Source organism: Ahaetulla prasina, chromosome 1 (assembly GCF_028640845.1).
Source record: "Ahaetulla prasina isolate Xishuangbanna chromosome 1, ASM2864084v1, whole genome shotgun sequence".
Classification (NCBI taxonomy): domain Eukaryota; kingdom Metazoa; phylum Chordata; class Lepidosauria; order Squamata; family Colubridae; genus Ahaetulla; species Ahaetulla prasina.
In genome coordinates this window covers 283,828,359-283,852,772 of record NC_080539.1, presented here as the reverse complement: position 1 = coordinate 283,852,772, position 24,414 = coordinate 283,828,359, and the positions used below count along the sequence as shown (strand labels likewise).

Genomic DNA, 24,414 nt, shown 5'->3' with positions numbered 1-24,414 from the left:
GAATTTTGATCACATGACCATGGGAATGCTGCAATGGGTTGTGTGAAAAATGGTCATGTCACATTTTCAGTACCGATGTAATTTTGAGCAGTCACTAAATGAACTGTCATAAGTCAAGGACCACCTGTATTTGAGTTAAGCAAAATGCAGATTACACGTATCATACAAATGATTGAAAGAAGCATATCAAAAATGACTTCCTCAGTCCCATAAATGACTTCTTCAGTCACAAGATCCTATATCTTCATAAAAGAACTCAACCAAACTAGATAACTAATAATGTTATTTGCATGATAGGCAGCAGGAAATAAATCAAGGCTGAAGTACATATTGCAAAAATCATATAATACAAAAAGATTGCAGATGCATTTCTGTTTAGGAGCCAGAACCAGAATAGTAACTTTCAAGGAAATACATATTGATCTGTAGCTGATTTTACATTAATATGACAACAAACAGCAACTACTGTATTTTTTTTCCTATTCACAATAAGGACAATTTGCAGGAGTTAAAGAGGCAAGATATTTCATGAAATAAAACAGAGGAATAACTCATAAAGCTATTGCATACTGTTGACATCCAAATACTTAAAACATGTTGAAAAAAGCTCCAAAAGATAGTTAACTAATCATCCATAGAATTGTCCCAAACCCTAGAGATTTCAGGCTGAGCTTACAATATTTGTATCGTGAAACAAAATTTAGGGAGGTATTACAACAAACAAGGCAGAAAGTACTGATTATGAAATCATTTGAACATTTATCACGAAAACTTTTTAAAAAATCAAGTTCAAGTATTAATTTAAAGAAAATAGATTAAATAAACATTAAATTATATATAGCATTTAATTTACATTGACATGATAAAATATCAAATTTACAACAAAGAATTACTGTAGTATTTAAAAACTACTTAAACTAGAGCTTCTATATTTTTTAAAAACAGTCTAGGCTTGGTACTTGGAATGTGCTCTTTGTGTATTATTTTTTTTTAAAAAAGAAAAAACTTTATATTTCATAAAGTTATAGTCAGATAGCCAATGAAATTTTAAATGACATATTTAAAAATGCTGATGTATATCCTTCATTCAAAAAAAAAGAGTAGTTCAATAAACTACTATAGATAAAAATAAAACAAAATCCAGCACGGGGCGGGGGGGGGGGACATTCCTAGGCCTAAAAACAATTTCAAAGAACAATTTCAAAGTGACAGAAACAAAGTATTGCAATTATATTTTTTGAAGGTGGGGACGCAGTATGTATATTCTGTTGATCCACCAAGTATTCTTCAACATTAGCAATGTTTCTGGGAAAATTCCTTCTGATTCATAAGGTGATCAATGAGAGCCAGGATCTAGGCTTGGATCACTTGACGTTTCATTGCCTTTCTTAGAATCTTTGAATGTCACAGAAACACTGGTCTAGATGAAAGGGGAAAAAAACTCAAAGTGTTATTTGCAAGCTAACTAGCTAAAGAAACTTACATTCTTTAGTATGAACTAGACAAGAGGAATATTTAGTTTATTATTGTTAGTACGCAGATCATCCTATATGGGACTTAGTTTATTTTATTGATTAGCCCTTGGGCCATATTAAAGTGCAGAGTTCCAGACATAAATTATTACTAAAATCTGATAAAAACAATTTAAAATGAAATTGGAATAAAATACAATAATTTAATATATAGATAAATAAAATACAATAAAATTATATTTCGGTGTCACCCCTAAAATCTACTCTAATCAGTCCCACATATGCAGATCTCAACAGAACCATTTTGCTTAAGTACTGTGCGGTGTTAAATGTTATTTTCAGATTCTGGCCACACATAAGGTGAGTTGTTTCGTATGGGGATCCCAATGGGTCATTCATTTGCAGAGACGTCCATTGTAGGGTATAGTGTCAAGGTTCCAGAAATACCTCTTCTGCGTAAAAGAAACTCAGAGACATTTCTTTTCCAGAGTTCTTTACTAGCATGAGGAGACTGGCACACGATGAGTGCAATTCCAAAACTGAAGTTCCGGATTCTTTTCCCAGTTATACAAACCCCAAGAGTCCCACCCCCCTGACCCCTTTGATGGTCACATGGTCCCACGTTCTTCCAGTTCATTCGAATACCTTCTTGCCACTCTTCCTGCAGACGTTAACACCATCTGACCTTGACCGCTTGAAGAATGTTACCATACACCTCAACCCCCCCTCCTCCCCTCAGGGGAAAAATGTGGCAGCGTCTGGAACCCTAAAGTCTAATATGGTTTCCAGGCCTGACATATAGAATGGAATCACCCATATCTGACCATTGTGTCAAGCTGTTCGAATCTTGCTTGGGTAAATATCTCCCTAAGATGTTTCGGCAGTTGTAACTTTAAATAGCTGTCTGTTTGAAAAGTATGTTTGTATTTGCTCAACCATTTCAAGTTACCTATATGGGACTTGATGGCACACAATTAATCAGCATGCTGCTATAGCTTTACTTTTCACAACAGAGAGATGTAGAATTTTTAAACAGTTGCTTGGATGCATATATGCTAATATTTAGCCCAAATGAAATGCTATCAATAGGTAACAATCAGTCTTGGAAGGAGTTACAACCGAAGAACCAATGTTACAGCTAGCAGTTCTGCTAGATATCAAGCTGTCTAAGGCAGGGGTCCCAACCTCAACTACCGGGCTGTGGCTCATTCAAAACCAAACCATAGAAGTGACAGGTGAGTGTGCATGAGTATGCCCGCAGCTCCATTTGTGAACGTGGCGGATGCACATGCCCGCTATCACATGGTACCACCCCTTCTTACCCTCTCCCTGCCAGTCCGCAAAGCTGGAAGGGTTGGAGACTGCTGGTCTAAGGTGGCTAAGTATACTCTGTGTCTAATCACATTTGCCTCTTTGTGGAAAGCTTAGAATTATGCTCTGTTAGTCATGCACTGATGTCATGCAGATTAGATATTGCAAAGGATTTTAGGCAGAGCTGTTTGTAAGGACAGTTGATAAATTTCAGTTGGATCAGAATGCAGCCAGATGGATTCATGTTCTGGCCAAGTATTAGTAGTACAATGTACAGATATTTTATCAATTGCATTGCAGGTTGCAATTTCCAGGATCAATGCTAGCTCGCTGAAAGAAAAATCATCAGCTAAGTTCCAGAACTGGAAAGTTTTGTGCATTCTCTCCAACATTGGTCTAGCAACTTTATGTTACTGCAAGGGGAATAAATCCCTTCAGAATAATGTTTAGTCTTATAGATACTACAACTCACTAAAAGAAAAAGCATTAAAAAAGAATATATGTGTATTATTTATTAGGAGCCTCGGTGGAATACATTCATACATTTACTCCCATTATAAATTTCTGTTGTTCCTAATATCCCCTTCAGCTAATAACAGAATTTGTATAAAGGTAAAGGTAAAGGTTCTCCTCGCACATATATGCTAGTTGTTGCCGACTCTAGGGGGCGGTGCTCATCTCGGTTTCAAAGCCGAAGAGCCAGCGCTGTCCGAAGACGTCTCTGTGGTCATGTGGCTGGCATGACTCAACGCCAAAGGTGCACGGAACACTGTTACCTTCCCACCAAAGGTGGTGCCTATTTTTTCTACTTGCATTTTTATGTGCTTTCGAAATTGCTAGGTTGGCAGAAGCTGGGACAAGTAACAGGAGCTCACCCCATTATACAGCAGCATTAGGGATTCGAACCGCTGACTGCCGACCTTTCGATCAACAAGCTCAACGTCCTAGCTCCTGAGCCACCGTGACCGAGAATTTATATAAGCCAACTTAATTCTAAAACCCAGAATATGCCAGACAGGACTTTAAATTTATGTAAAAAAAAGTAAGTGGTTGATTCGCTTCCTTCTCCCAAACTCTCCAATAAAAATGACTATCAATTAATAAGAGAACAGTGGTTTCATTTCTCTTGAAGCTGGTAAAATATTTTCAAATTTGGTAATAGTATAAGAAATAATTTATCTTTTTTTCAAATCCCATTATAAAATCAAATGTAATTGAATATGAGACAACTTATGGGCTTATGCACAAGTATATATGGGCACTTTTAAAAAGTATTTCTGTAATGTACAGTATATACTTTTTATCAATTGATATACATTGAGAAATATTTATCTAGAGTTCAGATTGCAGTATGTTAGGCTGCTTAAAAAGGCAAAGGTTCCCCTCACACATGTGGTAGTCGTTCCCAACTCTAGGGGTGGTGCTCATCTCCGTTTCAAAGCCGAAGAGCCAGCGCTGTCCGAAGACGTCTCCATGGTCATGTGGCCAGCATGACTAAACGCCAAAGGCGCACAGAACGCTGTTACCTTCCCACCAAAGATGGTTCCTATTTTTCTACTTGCATTTTTTATGTGCTTTTGAACTGCTAGGTTGGCAGAAGCTGGGACAAGTAAGGGGAGCTCACCCCATTACGCGGCACTAGGGATTCGAACCTCTGAATGCCGACCTTTCGATCAACAAGCTCAGCATCTTAGCCACTGAGCCACCGCATCCTTGGACCTTACCCTTATTAGCATCCCTGGACACTAAGCTGATTATTAGAGGCTTAAGCAATGCAAGTATTGTGCAGCCTTCTGATTGCAAAAATGCAAAGCAATTACAATCAATTTTTCCAACAGTTCTCTTGCTGCTTTTCTCACTAGTCTGATGTGTTTTATATACTTTTTAATCAATTTTTTCACATTCTAAGAGCCAAAGCAGATGACCAGCCATTTAAAAGCTCAAAGAATACTCTAGTATTCCAATATCATGTATCAACTTATAGGCTTCTGCAAATCATTGGAACAAAGCTTGGATGCACTTTCCCATTTTCCAAAGGGGGAAAAATGAAATTAACTGCACCCACCAATAAAAGCAAGATATAGCCAACAGCAGTTTCCAAAACAATTTTAAAAGCCTGGAAAAATATAGCATTTAATTATTTAAAGAATAATTTGTACGCACTTCTGTGCCTCTTTGAAAAGAATTGCAGAGTCCCAATTACTTAATATTTTCGAAAAGAATCTTCTTACCTCCTGAGGAGTGGTTGGAACCAATTCTCCATGCAAATCTCGATAATCCCTTAGTAATACGGTTGTCTGCTGCAATCCTACGCTTACTGGAACGGGGCTAACATGTTCTGCTCCTTGACAAATGAAAGCAGATCGATGTACGTGATCTGCAGACATCTGTACATTGGCTGGCATCATTCCTAACTGTTGTAGCATAATGTTCAGAACTAAGGTGCTCTGAGGCAGGGTAGGGTTAACATGGACTGACTCAGCAGCCCCATTCCCTGAGGATGTGGTGGCTACAGAAGGTGGTGGTAGTATTAAGTTAAGAGGTGTTACATGAAAAGTAGGGAAATTAGATGTCACTGGAATTTGACCTATAGCAAAGAAGAAAGAGAACACACTATTACCAAGGAACATACTTTATGCCGTGCAAGTTGTATTAATATGCAAAAAGCAGTTTAGTACAGCCAGCTATTGTGAGTTTGGAGGTGGTGAAAATTAAGCATGAAGGGTCAGGGTGAAGGCCTAATGCAAAAGATGTGTTACTTGGAACCTTGGCATGAAGAAGCAATGGGTTTTAAGCAAGGGTGAAATGCTCCAGGTTCGGACTGGATCAGCCGATCCGGTAACGATGGCGGCGGGTGGTTCAGAGAACCAGTAGCAAAAATCCCTGGCCGCCCTTCCCATGCCCACCCAATCGCCAGTTCGCCTGCTTCCGCGCTTCTTTTAAAAAATGCTTTTAAAAGATAAAAAAAAAAAGAGAGGCTCTGATGATCACAGCTGAGCCGCGCGATCGTCAGAGCCTTTTTTACTTTTAAAAGCATTTTTTTACAACCTATTTGGCCAAAAAGGTTGTAAAAAATGCTTTTAAAAGTAAAAAAAAAAAAAGATTGCGCGCCACAGCTGATCACCCCCCTCCAGCGCTGTTCTATTTACTCCAAGTCTCTTTTTGGCATGCACCTTGCATTTGGTGCATGGTGCGCGCTGTGCATGCGCGTGCACAGCAAACAAACCAATAGTAAACTGGTTCAGATTTCACCACTGGTTTTAAGAGCTATTGATTAGAATTGACCAAACTTCTATGCAGCCAGAAACTTTCATCTATAAAATAAGTTTATCTAGCTTCGTTGCCTTAAAACCTATATTCCTGCTAATCGAAAATGTCAAAATGAATTAACTTTGGAAAAATCCTGGGGTGTGGTCAGCATATACTTGCCTAGATTAGGAGAACTGTAGGATTTCTTTTCCACTGGACACAACTCTGTTTCCCCCTTACTGGATGCAGCCACTTTACTGGGGACCTAAGGAAAGGTAATAGCAGTAAGAGATAATTGGACTAGAGGACTAGAATTCATAGTCTCCTGGTTTCTAACCTGATGCCTTAATCCCCAGACCAAACTGGCTTTCCAACAAGATGTAACCAGAGTCTCTGCAAGTTATACAGTATAAAACTAAAGAATATAAATGGGCCCCTATCTGTGGTTGCCAATGTTGCTTTCTCCTGCTTTGATCTTGAAGTTACTTTCATACTTTTAGTTGATATTTACGGGACCGCCTACTGCCACCATTAGCCTCTCACCGACCAGTGCGCTCTCACAGAGAGGGCCTCCTCCGGATACCGTCAGCTAAACAATGTCGGCTGGTGATCTCCAGGGGGAGGGCCTTCTCTGTGGGGGCCCCTACCCTCTGGAACGAGCTCCCTCTGGGGCTTCGTCAACTCCCCAATCTCAGGTCCTTCCGCCACGAGCTGAAGACGTTGCTGTTTCGAAGAGCAGGACTAGCTTGAACGTAGTTTTAAATTGGAGTTTTTAAATCAGGGGTTTAAATGGGTTTTAAATTTGTATTTAAAAGTTTTAAGGCATCAACTGAATTTAATTGTCTATTCTTTTTGCTATTTTATATGTATTATATGTTTTCTGTTGTTTTATTGGCTGTGAACCGCCCTGAGTCCTTCGGGAGATGGGCGGTATACAAATATAATAAATAATAATAATAATAATAATATGAAAAGAAAAAATCCTTTCAGTGTGTATTATTAAACTATTGAGCCTTTCAGAAGAACAATATATAAGTGTATAATATCTGACAGGGAATGTGCCTTTGGTATAGCAGCTGCAGATCCTGGAGGCATTTTCTGTGCTCTGCCAACTCAATCATATAGAATAGAATAGAATAGAATAGAATAGAATAGAATAGAATAGAATAGAATAGAATAGAATAGAATAGAATAGAATTTTTTATTGGCCAAGTGTGATTGGACACACAAGGAATTTGACTTGGTGCATATGCTCTCAGCGTACATAAAAGAAAAGATACATTTGTCAAGAATCATAAGATACAATATTTAATGATAGTCATATGGTACAAATAAGTAATCAGAAAACAATATCAATATAAATCATAAGGATACAAGCAACACGTTATAGTCATACAGTTATAAGAGGAAGGAAATGGGTGAAGGGAACGATGAGAAGATTAATAATAGTGCAGATTTAGTAAATAGTTTGACAGTGTTGAGGGAATTATTTGTTTAGCAGAGTGATGGCATTCAGGAAAAAACTGTTCTTGTGTCTAGTTTTTCTCATGTGCAGTGCTCTATAGTGTTGTTTTGAGGGTACAAGTTGAAACAGTTTATGTCTATATTCAAAAGTATCTCCCTGCTTCTTCTGTTCGCATCAGAATTTCACTTCTCTGGGTACATGTTTATTTTGCTAAGTTACTGGTGAAATTAAGACTTCCTGATTTACATGAGAAGTTACAGAATCCTGGTGATTTTTATCCTTAACAGACTTACCCTGAAATATATAGAAAATTAGAATGTTGCTTTAGAGAACTTTGATATGTTTTAAATATATATTATTTTGGTTAATTTGTCACTAAAACAGCTGCTTTCATAGGCAAGAAAAAATAATGCAGAGGAAAAGGATTGGAGCAGCTGCATTTATTTAAAACTTTCTTCTGGACTTTCTCTAGTATTATATATAATTTAAGAATGACATGAAATGTTGGTTTTTCTGCAACAGAAAATTATTTAATACATGGAACAATTACACTTAAAGATAGCTTACCAGCAGTGAATCTTGAAGCTCCAACTTTTTCCTCTTGCATTTTTTAATTGGACTATCATCTAATAGCAATTTAGATTTTTTAAAACATTTCCCAGATATCATGTCATCTGTTGTTCCACTGGGTTCTTTAGTTAGCCAGAGTGGCAGCTCTTCAGCCTTTTTCCAATCGTTAAAACTGTCTTTAGTAAATGTTTCAGTAAGAGCTTCCACGGGAGACTTAATTTTGGTCATATGAGTAGTAGAAACAGGATATTCCATGTAATTTGGGTATGTTGTCACTACTTGGGACGGATTCAGATATGCTGCATGTGGTACAGTAGAAAGGACAGGGGAAAGTATTGAGTTGGAGGTCAGGGATAAGTTTGTAGCTTGAGAAGGCAACAAGACTTTGGGCTTCAAACAAGATTCAGAAGATGAAGTGTGCTCCAATTTCTTTTTTATCTTTTCAAATTCCCTTTAAAAAAAAGACAGTCTTAAGTCTTTAATCCAAATTTTCTCTGTTGGGAGACATCATCAATACAATATTAGATCTTTTTACTTGGAAAATAATAAGTGTATAAAAAAGTTAATAGACTTCAGATTTTAGAAGCTGTAATGATATTACTGTCATAATTATGTTAACTGTTGGTATAAACAACAGCTATAAATTGCTGATTTCAACAGATAGTTTATTACATTAATTAGCAACCACGAATGCCTTATGTAGAAATATACCTTGATTGTTCATCTAATTGTTGCTTGCATATTGCTGCAAGTTGAGCCATCTTGCTTGGAATAGTTGAAGGATTTGAGCCTTTATAAGAAAAGAAATAGAAGCATTTAACTTGCATTTTATTTAAAATCTAGCAAGCTTAGATCTAGCTTGAAACTTCTTCTAAAATCCATCACTGGTAGTGATGGATTGGCTTATGGCCTTTTCTTATGATCTAAATTAGTGTCCTTGACACAGCTTGTTCCATGAAGAGATAAGATGATAGAGAATTGTCATATGTATTTCCTTATTATCAATTTATTTTACCTACCTAAGCTATTTCGTTCTAATTTTTCTAAACCTCCAAGTGCAACACATACACATGAATTTTATTCTCATAAAACAAGGAGTCAGAAAGACTGCTCAAAAACAAACAAACAGACTTGGAAACAGCATCCTCTGCTTATGAAACATATTTACACATTTTGTATTCTACAGCAGGGGGCCCCCAACCCCTGGGCTGCAGCCCACTACTATTTGAAATTGGACCGTGTGGAATGGTGGGCCGGCACATACACATGCACCTCGCCTTCCATGCAAGTTGAGCTGCATGAGCATGTGCACCATCCCGCCACTTGCACGGCCCAGTTCCCTCTCCCTCTCCCTCCCCACTCCCCAACCGGGCCACCAAGCCGCAAAGGTTGGGGACTGCTGTTCTACAGTAAGAAATTAAGAACAAATATCACCATTCCCTACTTGAATAATTTTTTTTCAGAATTATATGAAACATCTTGTATCTTACATACCTAAATATTTTTTAACAGGGCTGCCTGGAGCTGAATGACTCTTTCTCTCATCATTTTCTTTATTCCTTGCCAGTTTTATCAAAGATGGATGCCGTGTGAAATTTGGTTTGCTATTAGTAGGGAAGAGATTCTTAGAACAACACTCTTTAAAAGGTTTATCTTCCACTGGATTTGGTATTGCATCCAGTTTTGGCTGGGCATCTACGATACAATCATACATAGAACTCTAACATTAATATACTATTGTTACATTCTTTGTTTTGACAGTTATCACTTTTAAATATTTCTTTTAAAACAAGTAATTAGCCCTCTAAGTATGAATATACACGTTGATATATTATATTAATATAATGACACAAAAGGAGAAATTAATCATCTTAACTTTGATATGACTTTTATAGGTTGGGAGTAGCACAAGTGAGAAGAAATTAACATTGAATCTAGTTTTAGCTCAAAAATAATCTAAGTCTAGTTCAAAAATAATAATGCACCTACCTTTAATATCAGAAAAAACATTTGGTCCTATCCATTTAAATGCTGGCTTGCGTCCCTTCTCTTCTGTAATATGAACCTTCTTGATGAGCTCAAGGCTACTGAGAACATTAGCAATATCATACAGTCTTCGAATTTTAGCTGAAATAAGTTAAAAAGCTAATGAAAAATACAAAAACAAAAATTCAAAATTGTTAACGCTAGAGTTTTTCTTCCCCTTCCTGCTACATAGATACACCAGAAACATTTCAGTTTAAGATGTAAGGCCAGGGTAGATGTTCAACATTTTGCATTCTTCTACTAAATTTCTACTAGGGACACGGTGGCTCAGTGGCTAAGACACTGAGCTTGTCCATCGAAAGGTCGGCAGTTCAGTGGTTTGAATCCCTAGTGCTGTGTAACAGGGTAAACTTCCGTTACTTGTCCCGGCTTCTGCCAATTTAGCAGTTTGAAAGCACGTAAAAATGCAAGTAGAAAAATAGGGACCACCTTTGGTGGGAAAGTAACAGCGTTCCATGCACCTTTGGTGTTTAGTCATGCCGGCCACATGACCACGGAGACATCTTCAGACAGCGTTGCTCTTCGGCTTTGAAATTGAGATGAAGACCGCCCCCTAGAGACGGGAAAAACTAGCACATATGTGCGAGGGGAACCTTTACCTTTACTAAACTGCATATTTAGTATTTTTAAAACACGATTGCTTTGGTTTTCCTTTGGAAAAATATTTAATGGCAGTGATGATTTCTAAACAGAGAATTAAAATTATTAAGCTAATTTAAAACAAAGAATTAAAATTATTCAGTGCAGGTTTTAGAAATATGGATCCTAAACCTTCTTGCCAGGAATGGCTTTGAAAGATCACTCTCAATTCAGGTTATAATGATTTGGATGCCTTTTACAGCAATAGAGGCCTCTTATAGCATGCAACACTTTTGTTTTATTCAGTGAAAATTAAGAGGACTGAAAACCAGGAATCAAAAAGAAGAGAGCAGAGCAAGGAACCTACTGTGGAAAAGCTTCCATCTTTGTAGCTAAGAGAAGCAACTTTAATAACCAATCAAATGCTTCTTATGGTGGCCTGAATAGTTATATCACACATTGACTGTTGTCACTGAGATTTTGGTCAATTATCCTAGCGGTCTAACACAAAGATGAGAAGAAAATCATTTTGGCTGCTTGTAAAAAAAGATCAGGATGGGCAGACAAGCTGAATAGAGGGGACCAGCTGGTTGCAGTAAAATGAACATTAGACTCTCCAGCAATTTTATTAGGGTTTCACCCAGTCTGTAAGAAAAGATTTCTTAGAGACAATAACGGATAATTTAAAACCCAGAGCGATGCACTTTTCTAAGCAGTACAATTACTCTCATTACATTGACTGTAGTCACGCATCTCATAATACAATTTGTTTTTTTACCTCAGCAGGTTGTGAGGATGCCGCCTGTTTCATGTAAAATCATGGTTTATCATAGCAGTCCATAATCGATATGCAGCCATAATCTATATGCAGTTTTACCAAAGTGGTCCAAAATGCATATGCAGCCCCTTAGCACTCTGCCACTGAAATTTGGCAACAAAATACCGGCCAGCTTTTCAAGTGAGACTGGGTGCAGTTAACTTCCTGGTAAGCAAGGAAGTTTATTTTTATAAGCTGATGGCTGACGGTGCCATTTTTTAATCACATAAACTAAATCAGCCACACAAGATAGGACTTTTTACCACTTACTTTTAAACTTGCTTTTATCCAGTGATTCACAATGGTCTTTGCCAATCAAACTTTTAGCAGCAACTTCAAGACTCACAACTTGGGGATATGACCCAAGAAACAACATTACAAATTTCTGGCTCATCACTCTTAAAGATTTGTCTTTACGACTATTTACTGAAGCTGTTCAAAGAAAAGAGACAAGAACCAAATATAGAAGTAAATTCAAATCACTAATAATTGGAAGATGGCATATTTCACTAGGGCCTGATTTTGGTCGATAACTAGATGTAGTTTAATTTATGAATTACTTGTTTATATTTGCATCAATAAATTATGTATGGGTAGTTCTTGTTTTAGAGATTGCCTTGGTAGGGATCATTTGCATTTATGGCAATGATGAAAAAGGAACTTTGTGTCCAAGGTCTACATTTATTAACCCCCTCACAGAGCAGAAAGATTACCTAAACAAGCTATCTCTTCCTGGCTGCTTTTCTTCATAGTGCAGTGCATCCCTAAAAAGTGCTAAACACAAGTTAACAAGTTAGCTCTGTAACCTTAGTTGATTAAGAACTCTCAGGCTCTCTGGCACTGCTGCCTGATACTGACAAGACTCTAATCAGTTTCTCAGCAATGGCTTTTGTTTGCTTCCTAAACTGCTCATCAAGTATACACTAGGAAAACAGTTGGTGTTAATACATTCCTTTTGATGTGTATTCTCTATTGTGTGCCTACTTACTCTTTTGTAATATCTTTTCCTCCAATGAATATAAATACAAATATCAATTTCTTTCTTACTAATTATCATAATGTCAACGTAAACATTCCAAAGAATGCTATAAGATTTTCCCTTTTACACAGCTTTCTCAAGAATCAAGTTTTGGAAACTTTCCTGCCTTCTGATGTTTTAAAGCAAAGGAAAGCTGAAGTAAAATCATAAGCGCAACTGTGATCATGTGATTGTTCACTTAGCAACCACTTTGGTTAACAAACCCAATTCCAATTGTGATTCCTAAACAAGAATTACCTGTCTTTGTTTTCAGCAAAATTATTTATTGATTTTGTAATATTTATGTCCTATCCCATTCTTTGCTGACTCTGGTATGGGATCACACTCCGTATCAGAGGTGATTTTAGAAAAGACTCAAGAAAAAGGTTAATGGCCTTTAGGATAGTTTTGCAATCTTCAGTTTTTGTAAGCACAGTTTTTCTAAGCTTTTAAAAACATTTACTTTAATTAATGGATTATACCCTGTATTTTAGCAAAAGATATCTCATCTATGAACATGCCTTTCCTAGAATTACCTGCTTGAAGTTCCATCCCAGGAAGTTCCACAAAGTCTGTATGATAATTTGACCTAGCGTGCATTGGCATCCATTCAATATTGTGACCAGTAATTCCAATCTCTTGCCCATTTTTTCCTTGTTTAGTCAGTTTGATTTGTTGCAAGTACTTGTTTTCCTCAGCTACTTTTTTCAAAGCCTGCAGTGTTTTTTTAAGATTATGAAGGCCATGCCAGGAATATCTGTTTTTGGCAAGTCGGCTCACCATGTGAAGACTTTCTAATACATTCATTATGTCATAGATACGCCTGCGCTCAATATCTGGAATGATGGAAACATCACAAATTATTTTTCAGTTTCTTTTTCAATCTTATCAGTTTCCTAAAGTATGCGTTTAAATACTTTAACAATCAAAATAAATGACAGGACTTCAATTATAGAAAATACAATCTTAGCAGTGGCTAGAATCTTAGTAGTGGTTAGAATGCAGTATTGCAAGCTAACTCTTGTTTGATTCCTTTGATCCTGACTGCCTCAAGGTTGACTCAGCCTTCCATCCTTCTGAGGTCAGTAAAATGAGAGCCCAGAGTGTTGGGGGCAATATGTTGACTCTGTAAATCACTTAGAGAGGGTTGTAAAGCACTGCAAAGCGGTATATAAGTGCTATTGCTATCTTGTTCAGTTAAAATAAGCGTAAGACTTTTTCAAACCACCCAAATGGGGGTAGGGCTGATAAATTGGGATATAAAAGAATATGCTTTTTAAGAGTATCTCTATAATTCCTGAAGAGAGAGATCAGAGTTCGTTGAAGTGTAAATATCATGCCCCAAGGATCAATGGAACCCCCAGGGGGTTGATAGTTAGGGGTCAATAGGTGATCTGTGGTGGGGGGGGAGGTGGAGAAGGCAATTTGTGGTCGATAAATTATGCAAGATTGATAATGGCCAATTAGTATTTGGGGTCTCTGTAGAGATCCATGCCACTCCCTAGTCCTGAAGATGAAGTGGCTAGTGGTAAGACAGTGTTACCCACTGCTGTAATGCAATGTACGGATGACCTCAGGGGATAAGGGGAAAAGATTCTGCCTAGGAAACAATAAGACAAGAGAGGGACCCCCCCCCCCAATGGATTAATGATCAGAGAACAAAATTTAGGAAGGACCTGCCCTAATTGATCAGGCGGTTAAAAGTGATGGTGGGAAGTTTGTGCCTTCAGACTTGCAAGATTCTGTTAATGTAGCTTTACAATAAAGTAGAATTAGCTCATCTATTTGTATTTCTGTTTGGTTTACCTGGGAGGATTGACAGCCCCCAGACAGGGTAGCCTTCAGTTGTCTCTATTTTATTATTATGCCTCTTCCTATTTGTTAAAATAGTATTTATTAAATTATTTTCATATAATAAATATTTGGGGATTAGGGAATAATTTGAAATATCATGAAGAGGTCAACGAGCTGAAGAGTTTGGGACCCATGCTCCAGATTTTCTAGGAAGATATTTTTTAATGTGTTTAGCTGGATACTTTCTAGTTGTGTGTTGTTGTTTTTTTAATTTATTGATGATGCACACTTGTTTCCAAAACTCTTGTACCTTGGGCCTTTTTAATATGCCTAAGAAACCAAATTGAAAGGGAAAAAATGATATTGACCTTTTAAAAGAATTTTAAGATATCAGAGAGCAAAACATCTAGCTGATTTGTGGGTTGAAAGGCCAATTATATTTTCGCAACTCTGCACTTAGCAAGTGGTAATTCTTTAGAGATACAGTATATATATATATATTTTAGAGATTTATATTTTAATTAAAACATGCAATGCATTTTACACACTAAGCATGTATAATGTATAACCTGGCTCTGTTCCTGAGCTTGGGGCACTGAATGTGCTAAAGGTCTGTCTATATTGCTAACAGACCTCTTGTGTATCTTGAATTGAATGTTTTAATGGTTTTTTTATTGGTTTTACTGTTTTTATTGATTTAAAATGTTTATAAATTATTAATTGCAATATATGTTATGAACTGTAAGCCTCCCAGAGTCATTGACTGAGATAGACTACTATAAAAATTGAACAAACAAATAAACAAACAATACAAAATGCAGTAACATTATTACCATTTGAAATAAATCTAAAGAATAAAAAATAGATTCCCAAAAAAATTTGGAATGCTACTTCATTTGAAAGTAAATCCTCCAAACCAAAAGGGATTTGAGAAACTCCAGACATGATGCTATGAACAAAATAACTTTGTTTAGGACTACTCCAAATGCTGCCAGTTCGGAGGATTTATGTTCAAATACTGTAAACTACTGCAGAATAGCATGGTTGGGAAGAGATTCTGCATATATGGAGAGTAGAACTTCTTATTCTTGAACTGATAAATTTTGCACATCCATATGTGCCTTTTAGTAGGCATAAGATTTGTCAAGAAAAAAATAAGATGATGCAATGCCAAAACTTACTGAGATCTTCTGCTACCTCATCAAGACATATTTCATTACTTTTAGAAAAGTTAGGATAACTAGGATAGCGGGCTAAGAATTTATGACACAGCAATCCAAGGCTTTTCTCTTTACGGCTTGTTTGAGGCTTTTCATATTCATCTCCTGACAAATGATCCTGCAGAGAGAAAAGGTGGTGGGGAGGAGAGAAAAGCTCTTCTATGACATTTTAAAATCCTAAAAATTTAACCAGCATTCCAGATTTTAAGTGTAACACAGGAGAATGGATGAAATCAATACGTTGTCAAGCAATGTACACTCCAAATACATATATAATTTAGTCTTGTTTTTTACATTTATAACAAGCATATTTATTTAATTAATTTATATGCCGCTTCATCTCAGTGTTGAAGCAACATTATCAATTACTACAAGTGTGGCAAAATGAAACAAGAAAAAAGTTTTACCTCAAGGCTTTCACTTTTATTATCTGTCCATTTTTTCTCCTGTTCTCTATTTCTAATCTCAGGACTAGCCGCATTAATCAGCATTTTAAGGTTAGCGGTTGGGGTCCATGGATCACCAGAAGTGCTTTCATTGGGCTTTGGTGGTGTTGTCAGGTGGTCAGAAGCAGTAGGCTGGATCTCTGCCAAAAGCCAGTTGGGGGTAACTGTTTGTTTTAGAGGAGTTTTGACTGGGCTTCCACACACTCCAAAATATTGATTTTCCTAAGCCAAGAAAGAAAGAAAAAAAAGGAACAATACTGAGCTTTAAAATGTGATTCAGAGACTGATTGTAATATTGAAAAAAATGCTTTTTACCAAAACTGACCTTACTGCAATGGTGAAATCCGAACCGGATTGCTCTCCGTGCATGCACACTGTATGCCAAATGCATGCTGTGTATGCATACGCAGTGCGCACCAAATGCATGCTCTGCGCATGTGTGCATGCGCAGTACGCACCAAAAGGAGGCTTGGGAAGGTAAGCAGAACAGCAAGGGGAATTTCCTGCTTTCTAGCAAAGCTAAACCCCACTGCACAGCTGATCGTTGGAAATACCGGTAGCTTTATAAACTATATTCGCCCGAACCGATAGCTTTATAAACTGCCGATTCACCCGAACCTGTAGCTAACTACCAGTTCTCCCGAACCAGTGAACCGGTAGCATTTCACCCCTGCCTCACTCTATTTTTTGGCCAAAATTGACACTTATTTCTGCTTGATTTGACAGAACTCACTTTTATTTAAAACAGCCTAACCTACTTTCTTTGTAAACCTGAGCATTTATCAGAACCAAAGATGATACAAGAATCAAAGATATTTTTGTTATGCTCTTTTTGGTTTAGTGTAGTATATAAAGAGCCCCAATGTGGTCTAGCTTTTCACTGCATACCCATCATAAAAATTCCCAAATACTTATATGTGAATGCAGCCAGTGTTCTATAGGGAAATGCAAAAGAGACCACAGAGTACTCCTGTTGAAAATGTAATGTATTACATTGTTTAGAATGATAATAATGAATCAGTATACTGAAACACAATGCTGTTATATAAACTGTTACAAGAGAACATGGTGTTTCTATATTCATCTCTGTCTGAACAGTAACACAGTGTTTGTTGGGGACAAATTTGGAATATCTGACATCATTCAGTTCAATTGGATAGACAATGTTGTAGCGCCTAGCTGAAGGTAATAAAATATTATCCTTTAGTGTAACTCTTCGAAACACATACATTTGTATATAGCTGAAATTACTGATGTCACCCTTTTCTCATTGTTATTATAAATGTTGCAAAGCCCACTGACCACTGTAGCATAGTTACTATGTTTATTAACTCTTTCAATCAAACAATATTGAGTGTCTATGGTATAGAACAGGGGTGTCAAACTGGATGTCTTCGAGGGACAGATCAGCATTGTAGTTCTCCATGGGCTGGCGGGGAGCGGGGGGTCAGGACAGACGCCCCCTGCAGCCAAAACGGGACGTGGCGCACACAGCCCCCTCTGCACTGTTTTCAGCCTGAACGCCCCCCTGCAGTACTTTACTGGCCAAAACAGGGCACGGGGGGCCATATGCAGTCCCCTGCGCCTCATTTTCACCGTCCCTGGCTTCCAGCAGCACTCTGCTGGCCAAAAACAGGCTGCGTGGAGGCCTCCCGAGGCCCTTTTTGGCCAGCAGAGTGCTGCTGAAGGTAGGGAAGGCCAAAAATATGCGGGGGGAGGCCAAAAATGCACAGAGGCCACACACAGCTCATTTTGCCTGACAGAGGCACCGCAGGCCGGTCCTTTGATATTTCCAGGCAGGCCCCGTGGGCCTGATATAAGCACCCTGTGGGCCGGATCTGACCTGCAGGCCTTGAGTTTGACACCCCTGGTATAGAAGATGGATATCTGAATAAATAAAATTATAAAATTATATAACACCATGCATAAATATTTACTTAAATGCAATAATTGCATGGCAATTGTTTATATGGCAACATCAACAACTAGATATCCCAAAGGTTTCAATCTAACCATGCCATGAATACATTCGTACTCTGAAGATTCTCAGCTCTTCCTCACATGCACATTGAGTGCATTTAACTCAAGGGGCCTGTCATCCAGCACTATATTGCTAATCTTTTTTTTTTTTCTATTCAAGTACTTTACTTGGTAAAATACAGGAATAGTTTATTTCTATTTTATGTTATAGAACTTACAGGGGTGCCTATCTTCTATATAATAATTCTAGGCAGCTTACAACAAAACCCATACAACAGCAAAACCACTCTTACAAAGGAAGTTTTTCTAACATCCCATCAACTCTACATACGTTGATCCATCCCAAACTACTCCAATGGTCTTCATTGCTTTCTGAAAGGCTAAAAAGAGAGGGGCTCTGCAGATCACATGTAAGAGACTGTTCCAAATGGCCTGGGCAGCAATACAGAAGGCACACCTCTGAGATCCAACCGGACAACAACATTTAAGGGAAGGAGCCTGAAGCATGCCATGTCATCCAACCAGTTTTTTGTATTGCTGCTACTTAGTACAGATGCCTACTTGCTTTAGCTGGACAGCTGTGTGACCTTTATGCCTTGAGTGACCCTGGTGGGATTATATATTCTTTACATTTACATCTGTCATTCTTTGCACATCCCTCCCAGAAACACTTCCTATGATGAGACAACCAAGCATGACTCGAGGGAGAGGAACAGTTTCTCAATGTCTACAAATAACTCCCTGCCTTGATTTCTATGCACATATAGGTAGAGTGTAACTTCCTTTTTTCATAAGAGAAACTGACAGTACTGCAATTTTGAAGCATATTATACTTGACAGAATACACAACTGTTGTAAAATTGTCTTAAAATAGCCATGGGCAAAAAAGAAAAAAAAAGACATAAGAGGACTACAACAGATAGGGAAAGGAAAATGTTTGACCCAAGTAAGCTGTTTTCTTATCTCCTTCTTTTATGTCAAGAGTGACATATAGCCATGTTGCTCAATCAAAACACAGGTTATCTAAAACATAACAATGAATAACCCTGGAGTTGCCTCAGATATTCTTACTAGTGCAATTTGCAAACAACATTGGCCTATAATTTGAATATAAGCGATGACAAAAGATAGCTTGAAAGGACTTAGATAAATTACCTTGTTCTCTTTATTCATACTGCCACTATTAGCTTCAGCCTTGTATACATTTGTTCAATTAAACATTATGTTGGCTTATATGCTGGGATAACATTTTAGCATTCTGAAAGAAAAAAAATGAAGAAATTAGTTAACGCATGAACTTTTAAGGAATAAATTAGAACTGGAGAGAAATCTGGATTTACATTTACTAGAGGTATCAACATTTTTAGACCAGTACTGTTGTTCTTCCTGCTATTTCAGAATGTTTTATATGTAATCGGCGTAATAAATCCTGGTATCTCTTTCTTGTATTTCTTTTTATGGTTGCCCATCTCACCCAAGGTAACCTTGAGCATTATCCTGGTCTATCCTTCTGAGGCTTACCGAAAAGCATTATGTAAAAAACCTATTTTACCATAGCCATAATGGGTGTTAGATGTTAATATTTATGGCCCTTATCTATGATATTTATGGTACAGAAGATTTTCTATGCTTTGCATAAAGTTGCTTCCAATAAAAAGTATTAGTGTGAGGGTATAGTTTGGACTATATAGTATATATATATAATATATAGGTCTTTGGTTATTCGGGTTTTCTCCCGCGTAAAATTGGAAGTGTCTTGGCGACGTTTCGACGAAGTCTCATTCGTCATCTTCAGGCTTCAGCTTCGTGCTTCTGGGAGCAATTGCTCCCGCAAACACCCGCGAAAACCTCAGAAACCTCAGAAAACAAATATATTATATATATGTGTGTGTGTGTGTGTGTATATATATATATATATATATATATATAGATAGATAGATAGATAGATAGATAGATAGAGAGAGAGAGAGAGAGAGAGAGAGAGAGAGAGAGTGAGTGAGTGAGTGAGGGTATAGTTGGGACGCGGTGGCTCAGGGGCTAGGATGTTGAGCTTGTCGATCGAAAGGTCAGCAGCTCAGCGGTTCGAATCCCCTAGTGCTGCCATGTAACGGGGTGAGCTCCCATTACTTGTCCCAGCTTCTGCCAACCTAGCAGTTTCGAAAGCATGTAAAAACGCTAGTAGAAAAAATAGGGACCACCTTTGGTGGGAAGGTAACAGCGTTCCGTGCACCTTTGGTGTTGAGTCATGCCGGCCACATGACCACGGAGACGTCTTCGGACAGCACTGGTTCTTTGGCTTTGAAACGGAGATGAGCACTGTCCCCTAGAGTCGGCAACGACTAGCACGTATGTGCAAGGGGAACCTTTACCTTTACCTTATAGTTTGGAACTAAATAAAGGCTATCATTTTCTAAAAGAAAATGCAAATTCTTAAACAGCAGTGTTTGGCCACTTGGTCTTTTGAGCAGGATTTACCATTTCTCCAAGTTTTGTGGAAAATGTGAGGGGAAAGTAGCAACCCACAGAAGTACAAAACAGGATTGTAAGTGTAGCGTAGGAGGAACTACATTTAATTCAACAGACCTTGTATAGGTAGTTCTCGGCTTACGACCACAATGGAGCCCAGAATTTATGTTGCTAAGTGAGAAATTTGTTAAATGAGTTTTGCCCCATTTTACCACTTTTCTTGCCACATTTGTTAAGTGAATCACTGCAGTTGTCAAATTAATAACATGGTTGTTAAATGAATCTGGTTGGCTTTGCTTCTCAGAAGATGGCAAAATATGATCACGTGAGCCTGGGACACTGCAAACATCATAACTATGAACCAGTTGTCAATCATCTGAATGTAAATCATGTGACCATGGGGATGCTGCAATGGTCATAAGTGTGAAAAATGGTCATAAGTCACTCTTTTCAGTGCCCTTGTAGCTTTGGACGGTCACTAAACAAATTGTTGTAAGTTGAGGACTACCTGTATTGCCTTTTGAAATAAATTTTACAATGGTCTGTTTTCGTACAGGAGAAGTTGCCTCGAGTGTGTTGTCTAACAATACAATAAGGACTGCAGGGGCTTATATAACAACACAAACATTTCCAGTGCGTGATGCTACATCTGGCACAGGGCAGCTTTACATTTGTGTTCAGGACACTAAACTTTAAGCTTTAACTGTCTACTGTTGATCTCACCCCATTCCTAAGAGGTCTGTAAGGGCCGTGCATAAGTGCACCTACCGTCCCTGTCCTAATATTCCTTTTTACTTACTCTTTTCATGTAACCAAATTATATTTATACTTTTACCTGTTATATATGATTGACAAAATAAAATAAAATAAAATAAATAAACACTCAAGGACCAGGAGTGTCACATTGAGAGGCCTTTGTGGTTGCACTTGATTTTATAACCCCTTTCACAGGCACGTTGGTCGAAACTACATTCACCAAAATCAGACAGTCCAGTGCAGTAGCTTAAAACAAGTCCTTCAAATAATCTATCACTATTGTTGTACATACATCGAGAGTTTATGTCCCGGAGCCAAATTCCTTGTGTGTCCACTCAAACTTGGCCAATAAAGAATTTTAATTCTAATTCGCTTCTAACATGCACCGAGGGTGGGTCTTTCCCTCCCCTCCCCCCCCCGGTTACTTTTTAAGTCGCCCTGTTGCTCCTTTCCCTTTAGAGGCTGGGCTGTATTTTAATGTTTGCTTTTCAAACGTAATAAAGATCTTTTTTTTCAAAAAAAAAAAAAGACTCTACAAAATCCTGTTGTCGCTGCTTTCTACATTGCTCCAATAAAACCCAACTTCTCAAATGCTTCCAAGAACGGGTTTTAATTTTATTATACCAAACTTGGACGGGCGCCCGTCTCACGACTTGAAGCGCCAGCCCTGCCCAGCAACCCTCAGCTGCGTCAGCGTCCCTTCCCCTCCAGTCCACTCACCTATGTACTTCGGACGATACAGCCCTCAAAACACCCCGCCACCAAACTTCCTTCTTCGCTTCCAAGCTTGAGAATTCTCCCCGCTCTTCATCGTTCGGATGGGGCTCCTCCCTATTCTTCGCAGTCTCGTTTCTCATTGGCTCTTGAGAGAAGGTGGGGCGGAGTCACCTTGCCGCTCCGTTTAAAACTTTTGGCGCCACCGGGCTTGTATTTGGTCTAATATAGGGGTCTCCAACCTTGGTAACTTTAAGCCTGGCGGACTTCAACTCCCAGAATTCCCAAGCCAGCTTGAATTCTGGGAGTTGAAGTCCGCCAGGCTTAAAGTTACCAATGTTGAGACCCCTGGTCTAATATCTCCCCGGGATCCTAGGATTTGCTCCCCCTTCCGCCTTCTCCATTTGCCTCGCAATCCAGGCGCGAAAGCCTTTAAAGGCAGAGCTACCGCTATTTAGACCGAACGCGCGCCGTTCCTTCAACCTGATTGTGTTTTGTTTTTTTGTTTTTTGTCCCCTCCCTCTCTCTTTTCTTCCACGGAGCGATTTGAATTCAGCGGGCAGAAAAGTGAAGAACAGCGAGGGAAGAGAAAGAAAGTTTCCAACCAATCAGACTCCCAGAAGGTTTCCGGTCTTGACCAATCAGCGTTCTTTCGCTGTGGACTGGGAGGGGAAACGGGAGGGAGGCGGGAAGAAAATTGAGAGTTCGTTCGGTGGCGCCTAAGAAATCGCTGGGCGCGATCAAAGGGAAGGAAACTTCCCTGTGTAGCTTTGGGTGTATTTTTTGCATTCCTCGGTCTTCCGGATTGGCCAGTTGAAGTTTCAATACCGGGGACACGTGAATCGACTGAATACGTGTAAAGCACTTCAACTGCTTTCTTGCAGAGCAGAGTAAAAGGCAGGTTTTCCTTAAAGAGAGTCCTTAGGCTGCCTCTCTCTCTGATTTCGCTTCTTTTTAAAAAGGAAGAAAATCCACATTTGTTCCTTCCCAAACAATTGGAAATCACAACGTACAGGAACGCAACAAGTGAAGATTTTCTGATCTACTGTTCTTGTGGAATTTATTTGTTTACTGTTTTGGACAGCTTTTGAATTGGGAGAGAAGGATACAAATAAGATAAAAGTGTGCCAAACACTATATTCCTTAGGTGATACACTATCAATTGTAAAGGAAAACTGGATTTCAAATCCATAACCTTGGGCTAATCATAATCCAGATTTACTTCTGGTTTGCTAATGCTGATAAAATGAGTTAACCGTATCATTGAGGCTTAATCAAAGAATATAAATGAAGAAAGGGAAGAGAAAAAAAATAAGGTAGTCTATCAATGCAAACAACTTCGTTCTTGCTTTCTGTTTAAATTTTAAAGCATCTACACCAGAGGCATTTGGGAAATTCATCCATCAACACAGCATAAAGATACTAAACAAAAGCGAAATAAAAATGTAGAGAAAATTTAATATGAATTTCTACCATACAGAGATGGCGGATTCTTCCCATCTCTAGAAGATGTTTTGGGAAGGAGAGCCATCTCAAGATTTTATTTTTCATAAACTGAATTTAGATATATTTTCCAGAATGTATTACATCAATTCCTATAAGTAGGAAAAATGGAATGCAGATAGTCCTCGACTTACAAACTTTTTGTTTACGGACCGTTTGATGCTACAATAGCACTGAAAAAAGTGATTTATGACTATTTGAAGCATCCCCATGGTCATGGGATGAAAATTTGGTGACTGGCTTCTTTATGACGGTTGCAGTGTCCCAGGCTCATGTGATCACGTTTTGTGACTGTGATTCCTGATGGGGAAGCCAACTTCACTTTACAACTATAAGACTAACAAAATAATGCAGTGATTTACTTAAATGCGACAAGAAAGGTCGCAAAATGAAGCAATAACTCACTTGATGACTGTCTCGCTTAGCAGTGGAAATCTTAGGCTCAATTGCGGTCATAAGTCGAGAGTTACCAGTACTTCAGTTTTCTAATCTGTAACGCTTTTACTGCCAGAAGTGAACTACAAAGAAAAATATTAAGAAAATGTAGTGAACTATCCGGTTCTGAGCCTGAGGCAATTTTGCCTCCTGGCAACTTCAGTTCTTACTCATCCTTCTTTTAAAAAATATGTAAATTAAAAAAAATATTTGACTTACAACCACAATTGAAACCAACATTTCTGTTGCTAAGCAAGGTGTTTGTTAAGAGAGTTCTGCCCAGTTTTTCCATGATTGTTATGGGAATCACTGAAAGTAAATCATGTGATCATTAAGCGAATCCAACTTCCCTCATTGACTCTGTTGGAAGTTGATTGGGAAGGTCACAAATATCCCCAGTTGCTGCAACCGTCGTAAATATATACCAGTTGCGAAGTAAGATTTTTTATCATGTGGTCATGAGGATACTGCAATGGTGTGAATACCGGTCGTAAATCACTTTTCAGTGCATTTGTAACTTTGAACAATTGCTAAATGAATGGTTGTAAGTCAAGGACCACTCCAAAACTCTTG

General features: G+C 38.2%; 2 protein-coding genes across 3 annotated transcripts in view; both read right to left on the bottom strand.

Annotated features, from left to right (window-relative positions):
• Nucleotides 1–24,414, bottom strand: part of CSRP3 (cysteine and glycine rich protein 3) — a 149,757-nt gene that overhangs the window by 18,540 nt on the left and 106,803 nt on the right. The window lies entirely within an intron of this gene.
• Nucleotides 1,142–22,009, bottom strand: E2F8 (E2F transcription factor 8). 2 transcript variants are annotated; one of them, XM_058161249.1, is made up of 13 exons: nt 21,910–22,009; nt 19,123–19,225; nt 15,949–16,209; nt 15,503–15,659; nt 13,064–13,363; nt 11,780–11,941; nt 10,057–10,194; nt 9,562–9,762; nt 8,779–8,857; nt 8,065–8,518; nt 6,213–6,297; nt 5,015–5,370; nt 1,142–1,420 (listed from the first exon to the last, which is right to left on the bottom strand). In XM_058161249.1, exons 2-13 carry the CDS (start codon nt 19,138–19,140, stop codon nt 1,337–1,339), a joined length of 2,295 nt encoding a protein of 764 aa, XP_058017232.1. In that variant the 5' UTR covers nt 19,141–19,225; nt 21,910–22,009; the 3' UTR covers nt 1,142–1,336. The 2 variants fall into 2 exon arrangements, with proteins under 2 accessions (XP_058017232.1, XP_058017241.1); XM_058161258.1 differs by lacking the exon at nt 5,015–5,370.

What these genes read in the sequence shown, in the direction of transcription:
- E2F8 (XM_058161249.1), bottom strand. An exon ending in ATAAAAGTGAAAGCCTTGAG is followed by an intron (nt 15,660 to 15,948) that starts GTAAAACTTTTT and finishes TTCTCTCTGCAG; the next exon opens with GATCATTTGTCAGGAGATGA. An exon ending in CAATTAGATGAACAATCAAG is followed by an intron (nt 8,519 to 8,778) that starts GTATATTTCTAC and finishes TTTTTTTTAAAG; the next exon opens with GGAATTTGAAAAGATAAAAA.